The sequence below is a fragment of the Dromaius novaehollandiae genome, chromosome 6 (genome assembly GCF_036370855.1).
Source record: "Dromaius novaehollandiae isolate bDroNov1 chromosome 6, bDroNov1.hap1, whole genome shotgun sequence".
Lineage (NCBI taxonomy): Eukaryota > Metazoa > Chordata > Aves > Casuariiformes > Dromaiidae > Dromaius > Dromaius novaehollandiae.
Genome location: NC_088103.1, coordinates 4,891,588 through 4,915,430, shown reverse-complemented (window position 1 = coordinate 4,915,430; position 23,843 = coordinate 4,891,588). Strand labels below are relative to the sequence as shown.

The window sequence follows — 23,843 nt, the reverse complement described above, 5'->3', positions numbered from 1 at the left end:
AAAAGAACATTCATCAAAGCTGTGTGAAACAGCATATTTCAATTTCTAGTGGAAGTCTGAAAATGCAGAGGAGCCCAGTGTGCTCCCTTGCCATGCATGGAATTGCATGGAGTCTCTTCTTGCTGTTGGTCTTCCTGCCCATTTGAGCGACCATCCCTGCACATCCTGCAGAACCACCCTCTCCCGGACCACGGTGGAAAGAGACTAGAGTCTGTAGAGACATTCTCTCTGCCTGCATTTCCTACCCTGCCTTGGCCTAGGTATTTCAGGGGAGTTTCTAAAGGGACAGAGTCCAGGAGGATTTGCCTGCTCCCTATGTGCCATATTGTCACTGATAGGCTCTGTCATTCTTCTCTGCTAACAGTCACATGTAATTTTGTTTTCAGTCCTGAGACAGAGTCCACCACCTGCTTCATTAACACAAAGTATGTGTCACTGGAGTAGTTGTGTTTGGGTTTTACCACTACGTACTCCACCTACCACCAGAAAGAGTAGGATCATAGCCACAGTCTTGCAGCCCCAGCAGGGTCAGAATGGAAATGAGAAAGTAGCTGGGAGATGCTCCTGAAAAAAAACATGTACTGCTACAGAGGTCACTGGTGGGAATTGGTATGTGTGGGCATCATATGGATGCTTAGCACTAGTATCGAGTTCACCTGAAGTATGATAGCATTTCAATGATGGGTGAAAGGCATTTCAGTCAGGACTGGGAAGACAAGGCCGATTGAATGATACTTTAAAATGAAAGAGATGAGATGAACTCGGGGTACAATAATTTTGCGGTTGAAAGGTTTAATTTTAGAAGGAGAATGAACACTGAATTTAATTTGAAGTTCTTTTGTTGCATGTTTTTGATTTAGATTAGAAGATGAAGTATAGAGAACATGTACAAAAGAATTACCACTGGATAAAAGACATGAATGCTCGTATTGGCGAGACAGTGACTTTGAACTCCAGATACACAAGGCTGGTTCTTGTCAGTGGACATCGCCATGAGAAAAGGAAAGAACATGAAATCATGGCTGTGGGGAGGAGACATGCAGAAATCATGCGGGAACAAGTGAATTCTTCTATTGCTGTAGGTGATCTTTTTAAACCTGATAGAGATAGACAGACACTGAAGACTGTTGCACTCCTGGGAGCTGCAGGAATTGGGAAGACAATGACAGTAAGAAAGATCATGCTGGACTGGGCATCAGGGGGGCTTTACAGATAGTTTGACTATGTTTTCTACATACATTGTCGGGAAGGTAATTATCTTACAACTCAGGCGAGTGTGGCTGACATGATCTCCAAATGCTATCCTAGTAGTAACCCACCACTTGTAGAGATCTTGAGAAAGCCAGAAAATCTCCTCTTTATCATTGATGGCTTTGATGAACTGAGGTTTTCCCTGGATCAACCACAAAGTGACCATTGCTGTGATCCCTGGGAGATGAAGCCAGTGGAAATCATCCTAAGCAGTTTATTTAGGAAAACTCTTCTCCCTGAATGTTCCCTGTTGATCACAACACAACCAGCTGCCCTGCAGAAGCTGGAGCAGTGCTTGGAGTGTGAACGTTCTGCTGAAATACTGGGATTTTCAGAAGCTGAGAGGGAGGAATATTTCGTCAAGTTTTTCAAAAATCAGGAAGTGGGAAGAAAGGCCTTTCAGTTTGTCAAAGGAAATGAAATGCTCTTCACCATGTGCCTTATCCCCATCATGTGTTGGGTTGTCTGTACTGTTATAAAACAACAACTTCAAAGTGGTGAAGATCTTGCACAAACTGCCAAGACAACTATGTGGAGGACTGGCTTGAGGGCAGAGGTCATGTGAAGATTAAACAAATAAAGGAAGCAGAACTAAGTGCATATCGCACACAGTTGATGTGAGCCAAGTCCCGTATGAGAGTAAAAACAGCTAGAGCCAAGGACACATTGTCCTTGGCTCCAAGGTGTTATCAATGATTAGTCCTGGGAACTTGCAGGTGATGTAATGCAGAAGTTGCTGGGTAAACCAAATTGCTGTTACCAATAAGGAGCTCAGCTTTTGCAATATGTATGAGCCTGATTAGTCCTGTGCTATATAAAGAAAGACCACACCTAATAAAGTTGAAGTACACTGATCACTCATATTGAGCGTCTGGGTCTTCCCTCCATCGGCTCCTCCCGTGCAAGTTTCCAACAAATGGCGCCCGAACAGGGACCCTGCCGGTCAGGGACTCGGTGATTAAGAACTCAGAAGTCGACGGAGTACTAGAGACAGCTGGTCCTGCTGTGCTAAAGGCGACAAGACACAAAAGGGGGTCTACGTGCCAGAGTTACAGAGGAGGTGGAGAGGACACAAACAAAGGGGGTCCGTGCCCAGGACGAGACGGGGTCCTGCCAGAAAGTCTCGCCGCAGGTCTTGCAAAGGTTGCAACGGTAAGTGAGTAACCACGGAGCGACAAGCGGCTTATTATTTATTAAGATGCTTTTTAGAAAAGCGAGGTACTCAAGGAATAGAATGTCATAAGGAACTCCCAGGGCTATTAGCTTACGGAGTGGCTAAGGGATGTTTTGTTAACCCAGATACCATGTTCGAACAAACTGAATGGAAAAAATTTGGGGACAAGTTGTTTGATGAAGTAATAGGTGACAACAAGACAGCAAAAAAGCTGATGAAGCCGTGGAGGGCAGTTACTAATGCTCTCGCACCTCAAAGAAAAAAAGGGAAAAAAAAAAAGAAAAGAAAAAAAAAGAAAAAAAAAAGGAAAAAAAAAAAGAAAAAAAAGAAAAAAAACCCCAAAAAACCAAAAAAACCAAAAAAACAAAAACAACAACAACAACAACAAAAAAAGAAAAAGTAGCTGCCGCCGCCGCGGAGCGTTTGGGAAGCCCCGATGGGTTCAAGGAACCCCCGCATGCAGAGGTGTCCCCATACCCATCGCCCCCCTCGATCTGAACCTTTACTATTGCCCAGGGAGGGTCTGGGAACACAGGCCTGCCAAAAGGAGCAACATTGACCATGCGGCAGATCCCCCCTCCTCCCTCAGCGCCTCCCCCCTCTCTCCCTCCCCCCCCTCCCTCTCTCTCTCCCCCCTCTCTCCTCCCCCCCTCTCTCTCCCCCCCCTCTCCCCCTCTCTCTCCCCCCCTCTCTCTCCCCCCCTCTCTCTCCCCCCCTCTCTCTCCCCCCCCCCTTTTTCTCCTCTCCTCCTTCTCCTCTTCCTTTGGCCACAGTTATCTGAGGACACCCATCTCAGGCTATCAATGTGAAATAAGTTTTTCTCTATGATATTAATGGTCAGAAACCACTAATAAAAGCAGTTTGAAAAAAAAAAAAGAAAAAAAAAGAAAAAAAAAGAAAAAAAAGAAAAAAAAGTAAAAAAAAAAGTAAAAAAAAAAGAAAAGAAAAAGAAAAAAAAAGAAAAAAAAAAGAAAAAAAAAAAAAGGGGGTATCCCATCTTATATGGGAATAAAGCAGGGCCGACAAGAGCCTTTCGGCTTGTTTATTGACAGAGTAGCCAATGCTATACAAGCAGCAGGGGTACCAGATTATCTGAAAGGGACTATCTTGAAACAATGTGCAATACAGAATAGTAGCCCTTCAAAGCGTAGTATTTTAGCCACACTCCCGGGAACATGGACTATTGAGGAGGGGCTAGAAAGAATGGCGCAGGTACCTGTAGGACCGCAAGCTATGCTAGTAGAGGCGGTGAAACAATTAGGAGAGAGCATGAGAGAGCAAGCACAGGCGTTGCGGGATAATATGCAACAGAATCAAAGACAGGTATTCGCTGCCCTTGCTCCTTTGCAAAATCCCGGCGGAAATACCCCCCCCGATCGACGATCGGCACGAGAATGCCAAGCTAGTAGAGTATGGTGTCCCAACTGCAAAAGCAGCAAACATGATGGAGCGGCTTGCTGGAAGGCTGGCTCGGGAAACGCCCAAAGAAGCGGGACGAGCCGCCCCGCGACGACACAAAAGGCGGCCTTCACCACAACAACTCAGCAACCCCCGCAGTTAACACAACCACCTCAGCCGGCGCCCAGCTCCACTCCGAACGCCATGAACCCCTTTGTCTTCGACCAGCCACCAGAGGGAGTCTCGGGCTGGACTTGGCAACAGCAGTAGATGCCACCTTATTGGATACAAAGCCAACAAGAATCCGGACGAATGTCTACGGACCAGTAATTATTAATCATGAGCCGATAGGTGCCTTACTGATTGGAAGATCGTCCGCTACAATGAAAGGATTACAAGTTTTGACAGGATTGATCGACAAGGACTATTTCGGGGAAATACAAATTGTGGTTTCAGCAATGTTTCCACCTATGCACATACCACAAGGATCGAGAATAGCTCAACTTATTCCGCTTCCCCACCTGACTGTAGGGGTGGCACCAGCGAAAGAGCAACCACGAGGCTATGGTGCTTTTGGTTCCACTGGAAGTGTAGTATTACTGACTGTCGGAATGCATCAAAGGCCCCGACAAACCGTGACTGTAAAGTATAAAGAAGAATCTATACGCACTAATGCTTTATTGGACACTGGAGCGGATGTATCAATAATTAGCACTAAGATTTGGCCCCAGCATTGGCCAACCCGAGAGACCAGCTCTATGGTAACTGGGGTAGGCGGGGTCACCCTCGCTCGAAAATCATCGACGCTACAATGGACTATAGGGAACAAGGTGGTTAATTGCTCCGTTTCCATTTTACCCCTACCTGAAGGAGTGCAAGCATTAATAGGGCGCGATATCCTTGCCCAGATGGGTATGGTGCTTACCTCAGAACACCCTTTATAGCACTGGCCATTGCCTGGACTTTCCCAATCCCACTCAGCTGGAGGACTGATCAGCCTGTGTGGGTAGAGCAATGGCCGCTTAAACGGGAAAGTCTCATTCAAGCACATGAACTAGTAAAGGAACAGTACAAACAAGGTCATCTAAGATTATCTACCAGCCCTTGGAATACCCCAATATTTGTGATCAAGAAAAAATCCGGCAAATACAGACTTTTACACGATCTACGTGCTGTAAACAGACAGATGCATAACATGGGTGCTTTACAACCAGGGTTACCCAACCCAGCAATGATCCCAGAAGGCTGGCACCTGCTAATCGTAGATTTAAAGGACTGTTTCTTTACTATAGCCCTCCATGAAGATGATAAACAGCGATTTGCATTTACACTCCCTGCTATCAATAGAGAGGGGCCAGACCAAAGATTTGAATGGACAGTACTACCGCAGGGTATGCGAAACTCACCAACCCTCTGTCAACTCTATGTCGATGCGGCACTTCAACCGTTACGTCAACAGTGGCCAGAGACCATGATATATCACTACATGGACGACATATTGTTAGCACAAAAAACCCCCTTTTCTCCTGAACAAAAATTTGATCTAATCACACAATTAAAGAAAAAGGAACTTGTGGTGGCCCCGGAAAAGGTACAGGAATCCAGCCCCTGGCAGTATCTAGGTTGGCATATTTCGAATGCCACCATCAGACCACAGAAATTGACAGTCAGGACTGACATAAGAACACTCAATGATGCTCAAAAACTATTAGGAGACCTCCAATGGATCCGTCCGGTTGTCGGCATTCCTAATGAACTTTTAAATCTGCTACGCCCCCTGCTGAAGGGAACAGACCCAGCAGCTGCCGTCACGCTCACAGAGGAACAGCAACGGGTACTCCAGGAAATTGCATCACTAATTACTACGCGTGCTACGCACCGACGCCTGGAAAATCAGCCACTTGATCTTACTATTTTATGTGGCCCACAATACCTAATGGGAGCCATTACACAACACAAAATAAAAACGGGGGAAAAAAGAGGGTTGGCGGAACCCATTGTACTAGAATGGATAGCACCACCGTTACAACCAAAACGAACTATTCAAGAAAAAATTTCAACGCTGGCCGAACTACTTACATGATCAGCGTTGGTCAAATCTGACTGCAGCAATCAAACATAGAAGAAGTGAGAATCGTCGAGGCAAGCGTGAATTGAAAACACTAGGTTCAGATTGTGCTGATGATGTAGAATTATGGGGGCCTGCGGAAAGGTTTTTCGCCGCAGCTTTAGCTCCTAACGTTGCAGTTGCGCATGCCATGTCTAATCTAAATAAACTTGCTTGTTGGGCTGTTAAGCAATCAAATGTTACTACACAAATTCTCTCTGAAATGTCACAGGATATGGATAGCCTGAGACATGCAGTGTTGCAAAATAGAGCAGCTATAGACTTTCTGCTTTTAGCACAGGGACGCGGGTGTGAGGATTTTGAAGGAATGTGTTGTTTTAATCTTTTTGATCATGGACAGTCAATCCATGAGCAATTGAAATGGCTAAAGGACCACACCCAGAGAATCACCGTACAGTATAATTGGTTTGATGATCTGTTTAGAAAGATGTTTGGTAATGTGAGTACCTGGATTTTGGGCTTGATCAAAGAAGGACTATGTATTCTATTCATAATTGTATTAATTTTAATTGCTGTAAGAGTGATTTTTGGCTGCTTAACACAAAAGCTTGAACAATTAACTAAAAAAGTCTTTCTCGCACAAAATAAAAACGGGGGAATTGTGGAGGACTGGCTTGAGGGCAGAGGTCATGTGAAGATTGAACAACTAAAGGAAGCAGAACTAAGTGCATATCGCACACAGTTGATGTGAGCCAAGTCCCGTATGAGAGTAAAAACAGCTAGAGCCAAGGACACATTGTCCTTGGCTCCAAGGTGTTATCAATGATTAGTCCTGGGAACTTGCAGGTGATGTAATGCAGAAGTTGCTGGGTAAACCAAATTGCTGTTACCAATAAGGAGCTCAGCTTTTGCAATATGTATGAGCCTGATTAGTCCTGTGCTATATAAAGAAAGACCACACCTAATAAAGTTGAAGTACACTGATCACTCATATTGAGCGTCTGGGTCTTCCCTCCGTCGGCTCCTCCCGTGCAAGTTTCCAACACAACTACAGGAATATATGTCCTTTATATTTCCAGCTTATTAAAATCTCTGAGCAGCAAGTTGAAACAGAACTTGCATGTTATCCTGAAGAGACTTTGTTGCCTGGCTGTTGATGGGATCTGGAAGCAGAGTCTCCTCTTTGAGGAAGAGGCAATCAATGAATTCTTGTTAAATCAAAGAGAAGCTCTCCCGCTCTTGCTGATTGAGAGCACTTTTCAAAAGGGCATTGTTTGTGGAAATGCCTACAGCTTCATTCATCTGAGTGTCCAAGAGTTTTTTGCATCTCCGTTCTACATACTAGAAGATGATGGCAAAACAAGAGAATGGACAGTAGATCCTAAGAAGGATTGGTAGAAAACTATGGAAACTCTAGACATGATTTCATGCTAACTGTGCGGTTCCTCTTTGGTCTCTTAAATGAGCAACAAAGAAAGACTATGGAGAAAGAAACGGGATGCAAAATTTCAACTGACATTAAGAAAGAATTGTTAATATGGCTTCAGACTAACCAAAAAACAGCTTTAGCTGTTCATGCAGAGAAGAAAGCTTTGATTCATGATTTGGAAGCTTCTCACTGTTTGTACAAAATTCAAGATAGAAGTTTTGTGAAAACTGCTTTGGGTTATTTCACTGGAATATATTTACGAGACATCAGTCTTACTCAACTTGATCAAATGGTTCTTTCATTCTGTGTAAAAAATTGGCCTAAACTGGAGTCACTTGACCTCGGCTGTTGCTCATTTATCTCTGAAGACCATGAAGAACATTTAGACCAACAGCTAGCAAAGCTGTCACATCTGTAAGTTATACCCTTTTAGCAGCTGAAAGCATTGTCAAGTCTTCTCTTAACAACTGATAGAGTTTAAGTAGAAAAGAAGTGATTGAATTACTCATCAAATAATTAAGGCTAAACTTTCCATAAAGTAAAGGTGGAGTGATGGAAGCTATTTTAGGCAGAGCCTAATACTGTGTTGCACTACTAGTTACTAGTAATGGGAGTCATTTCAAAACTAAGCATATAAATAGAAGAATCTGCATATCAGCTAAGTGTCTTAGCTCCAATTGTAGTTAAAGAAGCCCAGAGTGCAAGTCATTTAACATTCAAACAGATACCCATTGATTGGTCAAGTTAAATCATTCGGTAGTCACCACTGACTGAATTAGACTGAACTAGAAGACTATTAACTGTGGTGAAACTATACTGATCTGTCTGGCTTACTTGTCCCCACAAACATTAGGATGTGTTGGTCTCAAGTGTAATCCCACAGAAGTGCAATCTCACACAAGTCTTTTTTTTTTTCTTTCCACTTGGCCTCCCACTAATTGCTGATCTTCTTGAAATTAAAGGCTTGGAGGAAAGATGTTCTCATTGCGTCAGCAGGTTTCAAAAGCGGGGAGGGAGCAGCTAATTCAGCTGTTCAGTGACCTTTCAAAGTCTCTGAATACAAAACCGCCTTCTTATGCTTCATCCTGATCCCAGTGTAAGACCATGCTCTCCACTTCAACTAAGGCAAAAAAATGTACTTCGTTACTGAGGTTCCCTTTTTCCCAAACCTAGTTATGCTCTCATTCAAATTGGTCCAAAGCGTGGAGTTTCTGGACCCTGAGTATTCTGGATGTGGTACCTAGACCCAGTGAACTCCAAGGGAAGAGTTTCCTCTGGCATGCAGTACAAATACAGGCCATTGCCCTTTGGGCACAGCAGCAGAATGCACTGTTGATTTTTGCCTTGTGCGTGCAAACCTTTTTCCCAGTAGTTAAGGGGAAACCCTCTGAGTGTGCAGAGATCAACTGCTGTGTGTGGTAGGTGATACCAGTCTGGTCTTCCTGTTTCTCTCTTCAATATAGGTCTACAACACATGATGTTGCGAGGTAGGGAATGGCCCCAGCTTGACCAGGCATCAGGAGCAAAACAGCTGCAGAGGCATGGAGTTCAGTCCGGGCACATTTGTCTTTCTGAAACAGAGCTGTGTGACAACCAAAAGGCACCCAACCAGGTGCTCTGGTATGGAGGTAGTAAAAGTCTGAGAAACATTGTTATCCTGACAAAAGTATCACAGGTAAACAAAATGTATGTAACTCCCTTTAGTACACACAGCGCACATGGAAGCTTGGTGCTCCAAGCAGCTGTGACTCGAATCCAATTGGTGAGATATTGTATTTATTTATTAAGGTGATTTACTTTGAACTGGAATTTAGAATATTCTGACATGCTTTATCACACCTGTGAAGGTGTTACTTTAATTTTTGTGAAGTATAAATGTAAACTGTGGCCAAAGAACAATATTAAAATCACTTATGCTTTGTTTCTAGGGAAAAAAAAACCCAGGAAGCGGTGATGCAATCACCCATTTACTTGCTCTGTCAGTCTCTGAAGAATCCAAGCTGTGTATTAAAGACATTAAGGTAAGAAGTTATTTTCTTTCAGAAATAAGAGGAAGCCAAGAAAACCCTAACCTTTTTCTTGTTGCTTCTTCACACGTGTGGCGGACTGATGAATGAATTTTTTGCCTTAAACATTTCTTGGTGCATGGGGTGCAGGCAGGCCACAACCCCGAACAAGCCATCTGTCCCTGGCAGAAACAGGACTGGGCTGCTGCGACCCCCGAGATGGTCTCCCTGCGACCACCCGGGACACACCAAGCCTGCACTGAACGAGACCACAATCGGGCAGAGACTTTGGGATCTGGACTGTAAATTATTGTCCGTTTTTAGCACAACTTCTATAAAACCTGCTTGGCATGAGTGGCTAAATTTGCTGAAGCCTTAGGCCGCACTCCCTAGTACAGTGAGAAAGGGCCCAGAGCTGCTGCAGGCGGGAATGATAAGGGCGTTACCAGCAATTTGCATTCCTGTGCACTGCTGAAACAGTGCTAATTGCTGGAGTTATCACCTTCTTTGTCAGGACCTTGAGAGCTAATGGCTGGACCTAAGAATGGAGACACACCTGTCAGCAGAAACGGCAAGAGTAAACGGCCTACCTAGGGACAGTGATGAGACCCAATAAGGAGCAGGAGACCCCAGACCCAAATATTACTATTGGTCTGAACTACCACGTGAGGGGTGGGAAAACTTAATTTAAAAAAGCTATAATTGCCGAGGGATTTCTTTGTTTGGCCCCCCTCTTTCTCACTCCCTCTCTCGGCCCTCGCTCCTCGTCCCTCGTCGGAGGCCCCCCAGCTTGAGCTGTGAGTCGAGCGGAGTCAGCGGAACATCGTCGGCCTCGGAGTGGTGGTAGCTAGCTTCCTCTCTCCTTTTCCAACTTTTCTCTATCTTTTCCCCTTACCCTTGTTCCCTTTTTCCCTTCGCCTCCCCTTCGCCTTCCCCCCCCCCCCCAACGCCTTTTCTCCCCACTTCGTGGAAAATAAAGGTAAAAGGTTGTACGATATTTGACCGGTTTTAGCGTCTTAATCTCGTCCTTGGGATCATAACGAAACCCTCCCGATATTGAATTGGGACATCTAATTGGCGTCACGGACAGGATCCCTTGAGACGAGAGTGTCGTACAACCTTATGGTGTGCTGAGCGATTGTGTGTGAAGAAGACGTACGAACAAGTACGAAGCGAGTGCGGCGTTCCAATCCGCGGTTCCGCTCTCCCACGAGGGAAGCGGCCGGAGACGAACGAAGCATAAGGATAGAGTGAATGGTGAGATTTTTTAGTGTAATGGTTTGTGGTTTGGCTTCCTGAGGGCGTATAGGGGAAAACTGGATTTTAAGGTGTGACCCCCTCAGGACGATATCCCCTTTGTAGGACATTTTTGTGCTAGTATACGGTTTGGCCTCCTGAGGGTGTATAGGGGAAACTTGGATTTTAAGGTGTGACCCCCTCAGGACGATATCCCCTTTGTAGGACATTTTTTGTAGTAGCTTACGGTTTGGCCTCCCGGGAGCGTATAGGGGAAACTCGGACTCCTTTAAGGTTTGGCCCTCCCGGGATGAAATCCCCTTTGTAGGATATGGCTGCCCAGAAGGCAGGCGATTTTTGTGAGGAAATCGAGAAATTATATGAACTTTTGGAAGTACACCGTTCTCGTCCCTCGCCCCCGGGATGAGACTGGGCACGGGACCATTGGTTCCAATTGCAAAGTGTAGTGGACCGAATAGCGGTCTTGCAAAAAGAAGCTGAAGTTAAGAGAGGAAAGGGAAAGCTATTGTTTGCGCTGTGCTAGGAGCGTGCCTAGCAGCTGCGGTGGAGGACAGGCAGCGGGCACCTTGTCAGGCGGAGGCTGTGGTTGCCGCGCTACAAGCGGCACTAGCGCCGCTGCAAGAACAATTACGGGAAACCAAGCGGGCACTGGAGGAAGAGAAGCACCAAAATCTGATACTGAAAGAGGAGCTAAGAAACCAGCTCCTGAGGGAGGCAGACACCCTCACCGAAACTGAGGTGCTGCTCGAGGGAAAAGGGGTACGCCAAATTTACCCCCAAAGGGACCTAAAAAGATTAAAGGAGGCCGTAGACGGCCCACCCCATATGTGCCCACTAGTCAAAACGGAATATATATACGAGGATGATAGCGACAACCGCCCTCAGGTTGTTACCAAAGAAATCCCTTTCACAGCTACCGAATTGGCCAAGCTGCGAAAAGACTTTGCCAGAACGGCTAGGGAATCCGAAACCGAATACGTGTGGAGGGTATCCCTGTGGGGGGGGGGGGGACGGGATCCTGCTATCTGAAAAGGAGGCAGAGGGATATTGGGGCCCGGGCGTGTTCCTCACAACCGGCGATCGCCAAGCCCTGTGGTCCCTGACTCAGAGGGCCGCGTATTGGGCGGGGGGGGCTGAACCCTTTGGAAAGGGGGGATCCCCTAGCTATAACAGGTTCCGTCGATCAATTGCTGGAAAGTGTACAAAAGGCAGCTTGTCTGCAAATGATGTACGATCGGGAGCTCAAGCCGAACTTGAGCTCTCCGATGTTATTGCCAGTAGATCCCGAGCGGATGACACCCCTAATACGGGGACTTCCTGATTCCCTGAAACCTACTGGGATTCAATTGCAGGGGAGAATCCAAAATGTGCCCCGCGAGGAGAGAATCGTGGCTGCCCTGGAGGGGATGGTAACCCCCGAGCATGGTCGGCTAGGGAAAAAGGTGTGGACCTGGGGGGAGATAGCCCAGGAATTGATTAATTATGAGAGAAAATACGGGCCAGTCAGCCGGATTTACCAAAGGGTAGAAACTAGGGCCGTGCGGGCGGCAGAGCCAGCAAACAAGCCGCTGGCATTTTCTGGGAGGAGCCCAGACTTAGCCAGAAGAGAAAGATCCCTGACCCGGCAGGGACTATGGCAATTGGGGCTGCAAAAAGGCGTGCCCCGAGATTTGATGGACGGGCTCCCGACCAAAAAACTAGAGCTCCTGGTACGGAGGTGGTCTGGACAGAGACCCCCACCCAGACCGAAACAACCCCCCCGCACCGGCATTAAACGTGGGGGAGGAGTTCGAGGAGGACAAAAGGGTGGCGGGAAAACTGGCTCCTCCGCCCCCTCAGGGGGAGGGGGGAGGTGGAGGGCGGATGTTTATAAGACAGCTCACCTGCAATAACAAGGGGGATTTGTTAATCACCCTAGCGGTGGGGCCGAAGAGAAGGCCTGTAACTTTTTTAATTGACACAGGGGCCCAAATTACAGCGTTAACACGGAGTGAGGCGGAACGGTGTGGCATCTCGGTCCCCTCCAAACACCTAATAGTTTTAAGTGCTCTGGGGAAGACCCAGACTGTGCCCATGACCCCGGTAACATTGTGGTTACCAGGAGAAGAGAGTCCTGTGGACACCATGGTGGTTGTGGGGCCTTTTCAAATGAACCTCTTAGGCATAGACGTCCTGAAAGGGAAACACTGGCGGGATTCCTAGGGGAATTCGTGGTCTTTCGGCGTTCCTCAGGTCAGAAGACTGACCGGAGATTTCGGTGTGGCAGTGCGCTTGCTGCAAGCGGCGCCTCCCTTCCCCCCTTCCCGGCTGACTAATGTAAAACCCTATCCGTTACCTTTGGGAGCGAGAGAGGGAATTAGCCCAGTATTGGAGGACCTGAAAAAACAGGGAGTTGTGATCCTGGCACAGTCCCCCTTCAATTCCCCTGTATGGCCAGTTCGAAAACCAAATGATAAGTGGAGACTAACTGTAGGCTATTGGCAATTAAATAACAATACAGGCCCATTGATGGCAGCTGTGCCAAACATTGCTGAATTAATAGCGACTATCCAGGAGCAGTCCCACCCTGTGATGGCAACAACTGATGTCAAAGACATGTTTTTTATGGTCCCGTTACAGCCTGAGGACCAAGAGCGTTTTGCCTTCACGTGGGAGGGACAGCAATACACATTCACTCGACTACCTCAGGGGTACAAGCATTCCCCTGTGCTAGCCCATCATGCGCTAGCACAAGAGCTCTAAACTGTCCCCATACAGGTGGGAGAGCTGGCTGCAGTGTGGAGTGTATTCCAATGCAAAGGCCAGGCTACTTCCCCTGTACACATCTACATGGACTCATATATGGTGTTCAAAGGCTGCCCGGAATGGCTTCCTTTCCAGGAGCAAAACAGCTGGGAGGTTAATAGAATAATAAATGTACTTGGAGAGCTAGTGGGAAAACCCACAAGTTTCACACAAAATGGATTATTCCCTCCTTCTGACCCGAGGAGCGAGTTTGTTTTCTTATTCCTGTTTTCAAGGGCGGCGGTCCGACCAAGATGCACCTACTGCCCTGGACCATCCTGATTCAAGGATGCATCCACGAGGGTGACAAACGACCACTCCCCCTACCTTCCCCCCACCCATTTAATCCCTTCGAGAACAACGAGTTCGTGTTGCTGGCAAAAGCAGTAAGCCAAACTTTCAATTTAAGCCACTGCTGGGTTTGCAGAGGACCGATAGGGTTATCAAGCTGGCCGTGGATGTCCACATCCCTCACTCCAGACCAGATCGTAACCAATTACAGCGAAACCGCGGATGATACGTGGCATGACGGTGGGACCTGGCCAATTCAGTTCCCAGCCATGGGACAATATTGTTTAAATTGTACCCAGGAGGGAGGGATTGAAGTGGGGGAAAGTCAATGGACACTCACTTGTAAACTACTCGATAAAGACAGGAATCTCCAGCTATGGATGTGGCTCGATGAAACGGGGCACAATTGGGGACTTGAGGGATACTGGTCAAACAAAAATGAAACTGTAACTCACCAACGACCCAATTATCCCCCTTACAAGCGAACCTGCGAATGGAAAGACACTTCTGGGGCTTGGTATTGTACCGGCCGAATAGGTGATGGGGCAACCACATTTTTCAGCCCTCTGGGTGACAGAGACACAACTTACTTTCAATTCCCACCAGGGATAAACGGGCCATTTGCTCAGGGCATTATTGGATCTGTGGACACACAGCATATAAATTTTTACCCGCAGGGTGGTCGGGAATTTGTTACATAGGGATTATCAGACCGTTGTTTTTCCTTTTACCAGAAACAGGTGGACCTCGGTTAGGCATAAAGGCATATGATAATCTCGGGGACAGAAGGGTTGCCCGTAAGACGCGATCCATCAAGGTAGATTTGTGTGGGATGCAAAAATGGGGAAATAATGAGTGGCCTCCTGAACAAATAATTCAACATTATGGGCCTGCAACCTGGAATCCTAATGAACTAATATCGGGGGCGAGAGAACCAATTTACAACCTAAAAGTGGCTCTAGAAATTATTACCAACAAAACCGCTGATGCAATAGAGCTTTTAACTCTCCAGTCCCAACAGATGCGCACGGCAATCCTTCAGCACCGCATGGTTTTAGACTATCTGTTAGCTGAAGAGGGAGGGGTGTGTGGGAAATTAAATACTTCCAGCTGTTGCTTAGAAATAGATGATGTAGGCAAGGTAGTTCTCCAGTTAACCAAAGATATTAGAAAAATAGCCCACGTCCCCGTCCAAACCTGGAACGGCTGGAGTGGCAATTTGTGGTCCTGGTTACCAGAGGCACCATGGGTGAAACAGTTAATATTGTATTTGTTAGGTGCAGTTGCCGCTTTAATGTTTTTTACCTTGTATAATTCCTTGCTTTGTTCAATTAATCCGACATATTGACATCCATACCACATTTGTCAGCTGTTATACCTGTTGTAACAATCACTTACCTTCGTTAACTCAATTTTGATGTCTATTCTGTGAAGTTAAATGTTGCTAAAATTGTTAAAGCATGAACTTGCATTGGGCAACACCTCTGTTTAATCACTGTTAAGCACCTTTTACCCAAACCTATATCGTTCCTTTTACTCTTCCCGTGACTTGTTCTACACTTTCTATACTTCCTTCTGATCTCTATCTCATATCACCACTGTGAACAAAGGCTATGAAGACTTCAGGAAGGAGACATACCAATCAATGTTTAAGTCACGGGGTGGTGTGGCGGACTGATGAATGATTTTTTTGCCTTAAACATTTCTTGGTGCATGGGGTGCAGGCAGGCCACAACCCCGAACAAGCCATCTGTCCCTGGCAGAAACAGGACTGGGCTGTTGCGACCCCCGAGATGGTCTCCCTGCGACCACCCGGGACACACCAAGCCTGCACTGAACGAGACCACAATCGGGCAGAGACTTTGGGATCTGGACTGTAAATTATTGTCCGTTTTTAGCACAACTTCTATGAAACCGAGCTAGGGCTGGGATTGGCCTGCAGAGAGTGGAGGGGCAGGACTGGGGGCATCACCCCTGACTGCTGATTGGCCAGGGCAGCGGCGCATGTCCAAAGCCCAATTTGGCCAGTTCTCAGAGGGGATTGGCTGAGTGGAAGCCAAGGCCCTGGGTGGGGAGCAGGTAGTGCCTCCAGTACTAGCACCTCTTTAGCCACTCCTGTGCAGGGTTTATGACCATTCTCACTGTTGATTGGCCAGAAGAGGGGCTGGTGGATGGAGCGATCAAAGCAGCTGTGCCCTGAGCCCCTGCCTCTCTCTGTGTGTTTCCCCTGCAGGTTCTGGGGTTGCAGTCTTACAGATGCCTGCTGTGGGGATCTGGCTGCTGTATTCTGCACCAGCCAAACCCTGTTAGAGCTGGAGCTGGATGCTAATGGCCTGGGAGATGCCGGAGTGCACGTGTTGTGTGAGGGGCTGAAACACCCTGCATGCCAACTGAAAGCATTTCGGTAAGGAACTTTGGGACCCCTCCGAGCATTCCGCAGCATGTCCCATGGGGAGAGTTTTGGAGGGCATGAAAATGATTATGAGGAGATGCTTCTTCAGGGATGGAGAGATGCTGACAGTGGCAACTGTGTGATTTTGTTCATAATTTGCATTCAGTCTTTGCTTTTGGGATAGCATTAACAGTCCATAAAAGAGGGTATCCCAAGCACTTTCTCCTGTAGAACTGCTAAGAGGGAATGAAGCTCTCAGGAGTGTGGTGAGTATGACTAGCTAACTTCCACATTGGCTGCTAGAAGGGCATTTTGTGTGGAAAGGGAACTGAATGGAGCCACAACTGCTCTGCTGAGCCTGTTCTGATCCTATGGGACTGTAGTCTGTTTGGTAAGGGGTAACCTTGCCTGTGCTTAGGTTACCTTTGGCTCCCATCTCTTTTCTTCATGGAAGAGCCCTGCTTCTGTACCCTTCTTACAGATGTAAACATGCTAGGAGATATCTGGAGAGCGTTGAAGAAAAATTTCTTGACTGACAATCTGACAAGGAGGGCCAATTTTTTGCACCTGTTATTTACAAAGGGGGGAAAAAACACTTCACATTGATCCCTGGGAAAATGATGGAACAAATCTTGGAAACCATTTCAAAACATGTGAATGTCAAGAAAATGACTGGGAGTAGTTAGCATGGATTTATGAAGGGGAAGTCATGCTTGATGAACTTGATAGCCTTCCATGATGAATTTACTGAGTCAGTGGATGAGCCCTGGATGTGATTTATCCTGTCCTTAGCAAGGCTTTCAACTCTGTCTCCCATAACATCCCCATTGACAAACCGATGAAGTATGGGCTTGGTAAATGGACAGCAAGATGAACTGAAAACTGAAAGAACTGCCAGGTTTAAAGCATTGTGATCAACAGCATGAAGGCTGATTAGAGGCCAGCCACTAGTGGTATATTGGAGAGGTCAATACTGGTGTCAGTACTGTCTAACATCTTCATGAATGACCTGGATGATGGGGCAAAGCACACCCTATGTTTGCAGATTATACAAAACTGGAAGGGGTGTTGATACACCATAGTTGTGCTGTCATTTAGAGGGACATCAACAGACTGGAGAAATTAACTGACAGGAATCTCATGAAGTTTAAAAAAAGAGAAACATCAAGTCCTGCTCCTGAGGAGGAACTGGACCCATTGCCTGCCACTGCAAGGATGCAATTAGGAAAGCCAAAGCTCCACTGGAGTTGGTACTAGCAAAGGATGTAAATAGGGACAGTAAAGACTTCTGTAAGTACAATGGCAGACTGAGGAAGACTAAGGAAAATGTGTCCCACTGCTGAATGAACCAGGGAACCTAGTGACAAAAAACATGGAAAAGGCCAAGGTACTCAGTGCCTTCCTTAGCCTTGCTTTTCACTGGTAAGGTTTGCCCTCAGGCCTCTCAGCTTCCTGGGCCTACTAGCAGAGCTTGTGGGAATGTAATATTATCCACTGTAGAGGAAGACCCAATTAGGAAGCACTTAAACCATTTGGTCATAGGCTAGCCAACTGGACCACATGTGATTCATGGGAGGCTGCTGAGGGAGCTGGGCAATGTCACCGTGAGGGCACTCACTGTCATCTTGGAAATGTCATGGTGATTGTGGGAGGTTCCTGAATACTGGGGAAAGAGAAATGTCACCCTCATCTTCAAGGAGAAGAAGGTTCTGCTGAAGGATTTGGAGGGTCCTTGGTAGAACTCAAGGAAGGTGAAGAAGCTCTGCTGAAAAGTACCTCAGGGCCTTGGTAAGACAGCAAGTAAAACATGAGCAAGCAGCATGCCTTTGCAGCAAAGAAGGCCAAAAGCATATTGGTCTGTATTTAACAGGATCAGAGAAAGGAGCTCAAGGGAAGTTGTTATTCTTTTTTATTCTGTATTCAGACTGCACCTAGAATACCATGTCCAGGTTTGGGCACCCCAATACAAGAACGACACTGACAAACTGGCGTTAGTTTATGAGGGAACCACCAAGATTTTCAGGCAGCTGGAGCACTTGCCCGATGAGGAGAGTCTAAGGGAACTGGGCTCATTCAGCCTGCAGAAGAGAAGGTTTCAGTGGGGAGGAGGCAGTAGCAGCCTTCCACTACCTACAAGGAGGTTATTGACAGAATGAAGCCAGGCTCTTCACAGAGGTGCATGGTGGCAGGACAAGAGGCAACAGTGACAGGTTAAAACCTGAGAAGTTTAGACTGCATATAAGGAAAAACTTTTCCCCAAATGATGACTGTCAATCATTGGAACAGTTCATCCAGGGAAGTCTGCATCTTTGAAGATTTCAAGATCTGACTGAGCAACCTGTTTTGACCTCATAGTTTACTTTGCTTTGAGCAGGAGGTTGAATTAGATGAACTCCTGAGGTGCCTTCCAACCTAAATTATTCTATAATCCTATGATACTATGATCCTAATGAGGGTCCAGGGAACTGTAAGCCAACCTTGCTGCAGTCCCTGGGAAGGCTATAGAGTGTATCAACCTGGAAGCCATGTCCAGGCACATGAAGAAGATGATTGGGAACAGTCAGCGTGGATTGACCAAGGAAGATCATGCATGACCAACCTGATTGCCTTCTACAATGAGGTAACTGGTTCAGTGAATGAGGGGAGAGCAGCGGGTGTTGTTTGCCTTGATTTTCGCAAGGCCTTTGGCACAGTTTTCTGAAGTACCACTGTACCAAATTGCTGAGATATGTATGTGGTAAGTAGACAATAAGGTGGGCCAAAATTTGGCAGGACTTCTGGGCTCAAAGAGTGATGATGAGCAGTATGAAATCCAACTGGCAGAAGGTTGAAAGTGGCATCCCTCAGGGATCAGTATTGGGATCAATATTGTTTAAAGTATTTTCTGACAGTCTGGGTGATGGAAAGAATGTACCCTCAGTAAGTGTGAGATTGTTAGGAAGTGACTGGGCAGATGCAGATGCTGTCAAGTCTGAATTGTGTACCGACATAGTAACCCCAGAATGCTCAATCTGTCTGTCTTGTATGTTCCCTTGTCTGGTCAGGTAAAGCACTCCCTTCTCCCCACCCCTCTCCCCAGCCCCATCCTAGTCCCCTCCTCCTTGTTCCTCTTGTGATATGGCCTGAACAACAGCCCTTGGTTATTGTTCTGACTCAGGCTATGGTGATGAAGTGCAGGCTGCCAAGGGCCCCCCTGCACACAGTACCAGTCACAAGACTTGCACACCTGATTAATGCTTTTCCCATTGTTTCACTCTACCTTTCACTGGCCTTGTCCTTCCCTTTCTCTGTCCTAGTCCTCTCCCAAATAAACCACCTGCCCCTAATTACTTTTTGCCCAGTTTTGCTACATGCATAGCCAAATTTGGTATTTCTGGCAGTATTGCCTAGGTAATTTCTACCTTCTAAATACTAAATATTGTCGGGACCTAAATACTGTTGGCCTTGCAAGGCTCTACTCCCAAAAGAGTCCCCAGTGCTCCCAGTTATCTGTAAGGTTCAGCTGTTTCTCACATGATTACCACTTAACCATCTGTAAAATTCAGCCACCCCTCATGGCACTGCTTGTAAAATTTTTCAGTTTCTGACACTCTTATTTGTCATGACTGGCAATTTCCCATGCCATGTCCAGTAGCTCACCCTGTTCAGTTAGTTAACCTAAGGCCAGGGCCTATTCAGCAGCCATTTGCCTGAAGCAGTAACATGGATGATGTCAGATCAGGAATCAGTCAACGCACTGGAGGTAAGATTACCATTCAGGGAGAGCATAACAAGATGGAGAACGGGGCAGACAGGAAGTTCAGCCAAGGCAAGTTCAAACTTTAAAATCTCTTCCCATAGATGGGAAAAATAAATAAATAAATAAATAGGAGCTGCCTTGCTAGAGGGGAGCACTGCAGGAAAGGATCTGGCAGGATCCTGCTCAACAAGAAGTTGAAGAGGAGTTAACAGTGTACCCTTGCAGCAAAAAAAGGCAGCCACTTACTGGGCTGTTTGGTGTAGCCAGCAGGTTGAGGGAGGTGATTTCCCCCCCTCTGTTCAGCACTTGTGAGACCTCATCTGTAGTAATGTGTCCAATCTGGGATCCACAGGATCCAGGAATTGAAGCTGTTTGGTCTTAAGAAAAAAAAGTGAAGGGTGGACCTTACTGCTATTTGTCAAGTGCACTAATACAGGACAGGAGGCCATGGCCATAGCTTTGGAGGAAGGGAATTCCAATTAAATGTGACGTCTTTTATTTATTTATTGGTACCATGAGGGTTGTCGGACACTAGAAAAGGGGCCCAGAGAGGTTTTCACATCCCTCCCTCCTATGTCACTCTATATCTAGTTCCCTTTGCTTCTCAAGATGTGAGTGGCCAGACTTGCCAGGTGAGAAAGTGGGGAAAGCATTGCTGGATAATCAGCATACTGCACTGGCAGGTGTAATTGAGTCCTGCTTCAATCCAGAAATTTATTACTGGCCTTGTCACCACCCTCCTAAAAGAGCTACATCCCATTCCTACAACTATCACTTACAGTCAACCTCCCCTTCAGATCCTTGTTAATGTAAGAGAATATACTGCTAAGAATTAGACTTTCCTTGTGCATGGAAAAAGACCTGAGATTGGAGGCAAAGATCTCTTTTACTTCCTGTATCCCAGGAGAGAGGAATTCACCTCTTAAAACGAGGGAGGCCTTTCTGTGAACTTTGGTCCTTTTTTTTCTCCTTTCAGTGGAAAGAGGACTGTACAAAGAAGTATCTCACACTGAAGAAGGCCCTTCATAGGCAAGGGTTCATGAGTCAAGGACCATTTCTAGAGCTAGTGAGAACCTTTCTTTAAAAAGACCAGTCTTGCACTGTGGCTGAGGAGATGATTAAAACAGGAGCCCTACTTTTCCTCTGAGTGAAGTTCAGTCCCCTCAGCTCTCTGTGCTGAGCTTATCCTGATGGTGCAGTGTGCATGCCATGAATACAAATGCATTTTTTTTCAGTAAGGGGCTTTAGGGGAGCAGAAAGGCTTAGACTGTTCTAGCCATTTTCCTTCCCACTTCCCTCTCCATGACAATCTGAGGACAGTGAGAGCAGTAGGCAGGGAGCAGGGAGAGTGAGCATAAAAATACATGGAATGTGAGGATATCTGATTTATGAGGATTAACAGGATTGGGCTTACTGTGTTAGTCATGTCTATGCATGTGCTGTTGGTGTTTATGCGGATGCCAGTAAAGGCACTGCTGACTGAGTGTTCATGTGTGTGTAGTGTGTGTGTGTGCGCACACGCACCTATTGGGAACGCATGCCTAACCTTGCTACTGGTCAGCCCTAAAAATGGGAACTGCAACCGCCACACCTATTGGACTGGGACAGAACAAATCGTCTTGGTCCCAAAACTGACAGGTTTTGGCTTTCTTTAACAGAGATATTATGGGTCTGCCAGCCATCTGTTTTAGAAAACAGTAAACATTTATGGTAGATTTTACTTTTCTTCTTCTCTCCTTCTTGTCCCCAAAGGTTGAGCAAATATGGATTCAGTGAAGAAACTCTTCGAGAGCTGGCTCACCTAAGAAAAATGAAGCCCAGCCTGAACATAGGATACATCTTTTGATCAGGACTCTCCACAGCTGGGATATCTGGCCCCAGGGCTCTGTCACTAGAGTAGCATGTGTTAAAAGTGAAGTAGGGACCAAGAAATGTTTGTTCCAGTTTAAGGATTCTGCTATAATGGCAAAAACAATTCTGAGCATGTGACTGAGATTGGCCAGTCATCCTCAGGACAGTAGGAGCTGAGTTTTACCCAAGCACCATCGATCCAAATAACTCCCTCCCCGCCTTTCAAGCTCATATCTGAGAGGGGAAGGAATCAGACAGATACAATGACGAGGATATGGATGAGTCCAGGAACTTTCCTCTGTCATTCTTGAAGCTTTGAGATTCAATGGGGGGGTGTCGAAGAACATGCTTTGGATGCCCATATTCTTATTCCATTTCCATGGATTTGTATACCGATGATGCTTTCTGTAGTCTTGTCTCATTTCACAGTTCTAAAGGGTATCATTTCTGTCTCCATTTTGATTTATATCTATCCAGAATGATATTTGTACCAATTTTCCTGAAATCAAATACTGTTCCCCTCACACTGTGAGATTTCCATTCCTTCCTGTAGTCGGTATCAATGTCTAAACACTGTCCTCGGGATCAGGGCTAGGGCAATTCCCAGACATGGTTTCTCTGGCTGAGCTAGGCTGAGCCCTTAGTGCCTCCCCTCCCCCACTTTTAGGGATCTTCTGGGCTTTTTCAAGAAAGATGTAAGGGGCAACAAAGGACCCTAGATGCCCACAGAGAAGTGGACACCCAAGGTCCAGTATAGTACAGGGTGGGATGGTGGGGGAGTTAAAGCACTCCAACAGGAATTGTAGGGTTTTGTATTCCTGCCATGCCATTGCTTTGTGCATGTTGTGGAATGATGTTTGACAGTCATTCCAGTAACAAGAAATACAGAGACATGGCATACAGAGGAGAGTGTTTGTACCTGTTAGAGTGTAGGGAAGTCTGGGCCAACCAGCTGTGTCAAAAGATTTCTGTGAGAGACATCAGCCCAAACAAAGAAAGCAGCATCCAGGTTAGAATCTGAAGGGATAGGAAAGGGGGTGGGGGGATGTTGTGTAGGAGCCATCTGCAAAGTGTGTGAGGAGGAAGTTGTTCTGTGGGGTGAGAGAGAATGTTGAGCTCTGGACACTCATCCAGTCTTCTAGGAGCTGAAAAGAGTGCAGGAGTGCAGACAAACCTGCTAGAGATCTTTGGAGCAGGAGGGAAGTCAGGAGTAGAATGTGGAGAGGATCATGTCATGACTGGAGAGGGAAGCAGTGTGAGACAAGGCAAGGCAGAGAAGCAGGGTCAGGAGCAGGACAAGGTACAGCTAGAAGAATGAGGTCAGGAGAGAGAGGTGTGGTACATGGCTAGCAGAGGCAACTCATGGAGTCAAGAGCAGCTCAGGAAAAAACAGTCACAACTAACAGTCAGATCAGCTTCAGTGGGCTTTGATCTCAGTGGAGCTTAAGCATCTGAACCCTATCAGTCACTACAGGAAGTGGAAAGCAGCCTGCTGTCCCAGCACTCAGAAGGCAGAGCCGTAAGAAAAAGCAGAGGGGTTTTAATGACTGGAGAGGTTCCCCTAGTCTCCAAACAGCCTCTTCCCATGAGCCTCATCACTCAGACGGGGGAAAACTACAGCAGTTCTGCATCTGCTTGTTTAGAGCACTTGAAAGCACTACCACTGCTGTTATAATGACCAAATGGTCAATGCACGTCTGGAGGTTGCATACTGTCTTGCAGGGACGAAGAATGGGAGCCAACTTTCCTCCAAAACCTAATTTATGTGGGGAAAAAAAACCAAACAAAGTCTTCAGCCCCTTTAACTGGAAGGACACATGGAACAAAGGTTTCATAAGACCAGTTCTCTCAGGAGCAGTTGCTGAAAAGGCCTCAACCCTCCAGTTTCTTCTTTTCCAGGAGTGGGAAATTAAATCCTCAGAAGTTGAAACAATTGATCTGATTTCACAGACCACCAGCAGGAAGGCAAAGCCCAGGTGGGTTGCAGATCAATCTGACTGGGTCTTCTAACTGGTTCCTGACTCTGCAAACCCAACAGGTAGTCCTTGCTACAAATGCAGCTGTGCGTGCTGTACAGCAGCTGAGAACTGCTGTTCTTGACCAGTTAGACCAACCATTGAGAAAATACATGGTTCTCTCATTAGCTGGTTCATAAAGAGATGGATTTATAAAGGAGATCGGCATGCTAAACCCTGCAGTGAGG

At 46.4% G+C, this 23,843-nt stretch overlaps 2 protein-coding genes across 2 annotated transcripts; both read left to right on the top strand.

The window, feature by feature from the left end:
- The first annotated feature begins 868 nt into the window (after positions 1 to 868).
- On the top strand, positions 869 to 7,738 carry LOC135328784 (NACHT, LRR and PYD domains-containing protein 3-like). The gene is given in 3 exon segments (XM_064514451.1): positions 869 to 1,793; positions 6,946 to 7,251; positions 7,254 to 7,738. Coding segments are annotated over 3 exon segments (1,716 nt in total).
- LOC135328672 (NACHT, LRR and PYD domains-containing protein 1-like) lies at positions 7,607 to 22,359 on the top strand. The gene is made up of 5 exons (XM_064513527.1): positions 7,607 to 7,734; positions 8,784 to 8,940; positions 9,249 to 9,341; positions 15,892 to 16,062; positions 21,542 to 22,359. The coding sequence occupies exons 2-5, from the start codon at positions 8,795 to 8,797 to the stop codon at positions 21,633 to 21,635; spliced, it is 504 nt and encodes a 167-aa protein (XP_064369597.1). The 5' UTR covers positions 7,607 to 7,734; positions 8,784 to 8,794; the 3' UTR covers positions 21,636 to 22,359.
- Positions 22,360 to 23,843: the final 1,484 nt, after the last annotated feature.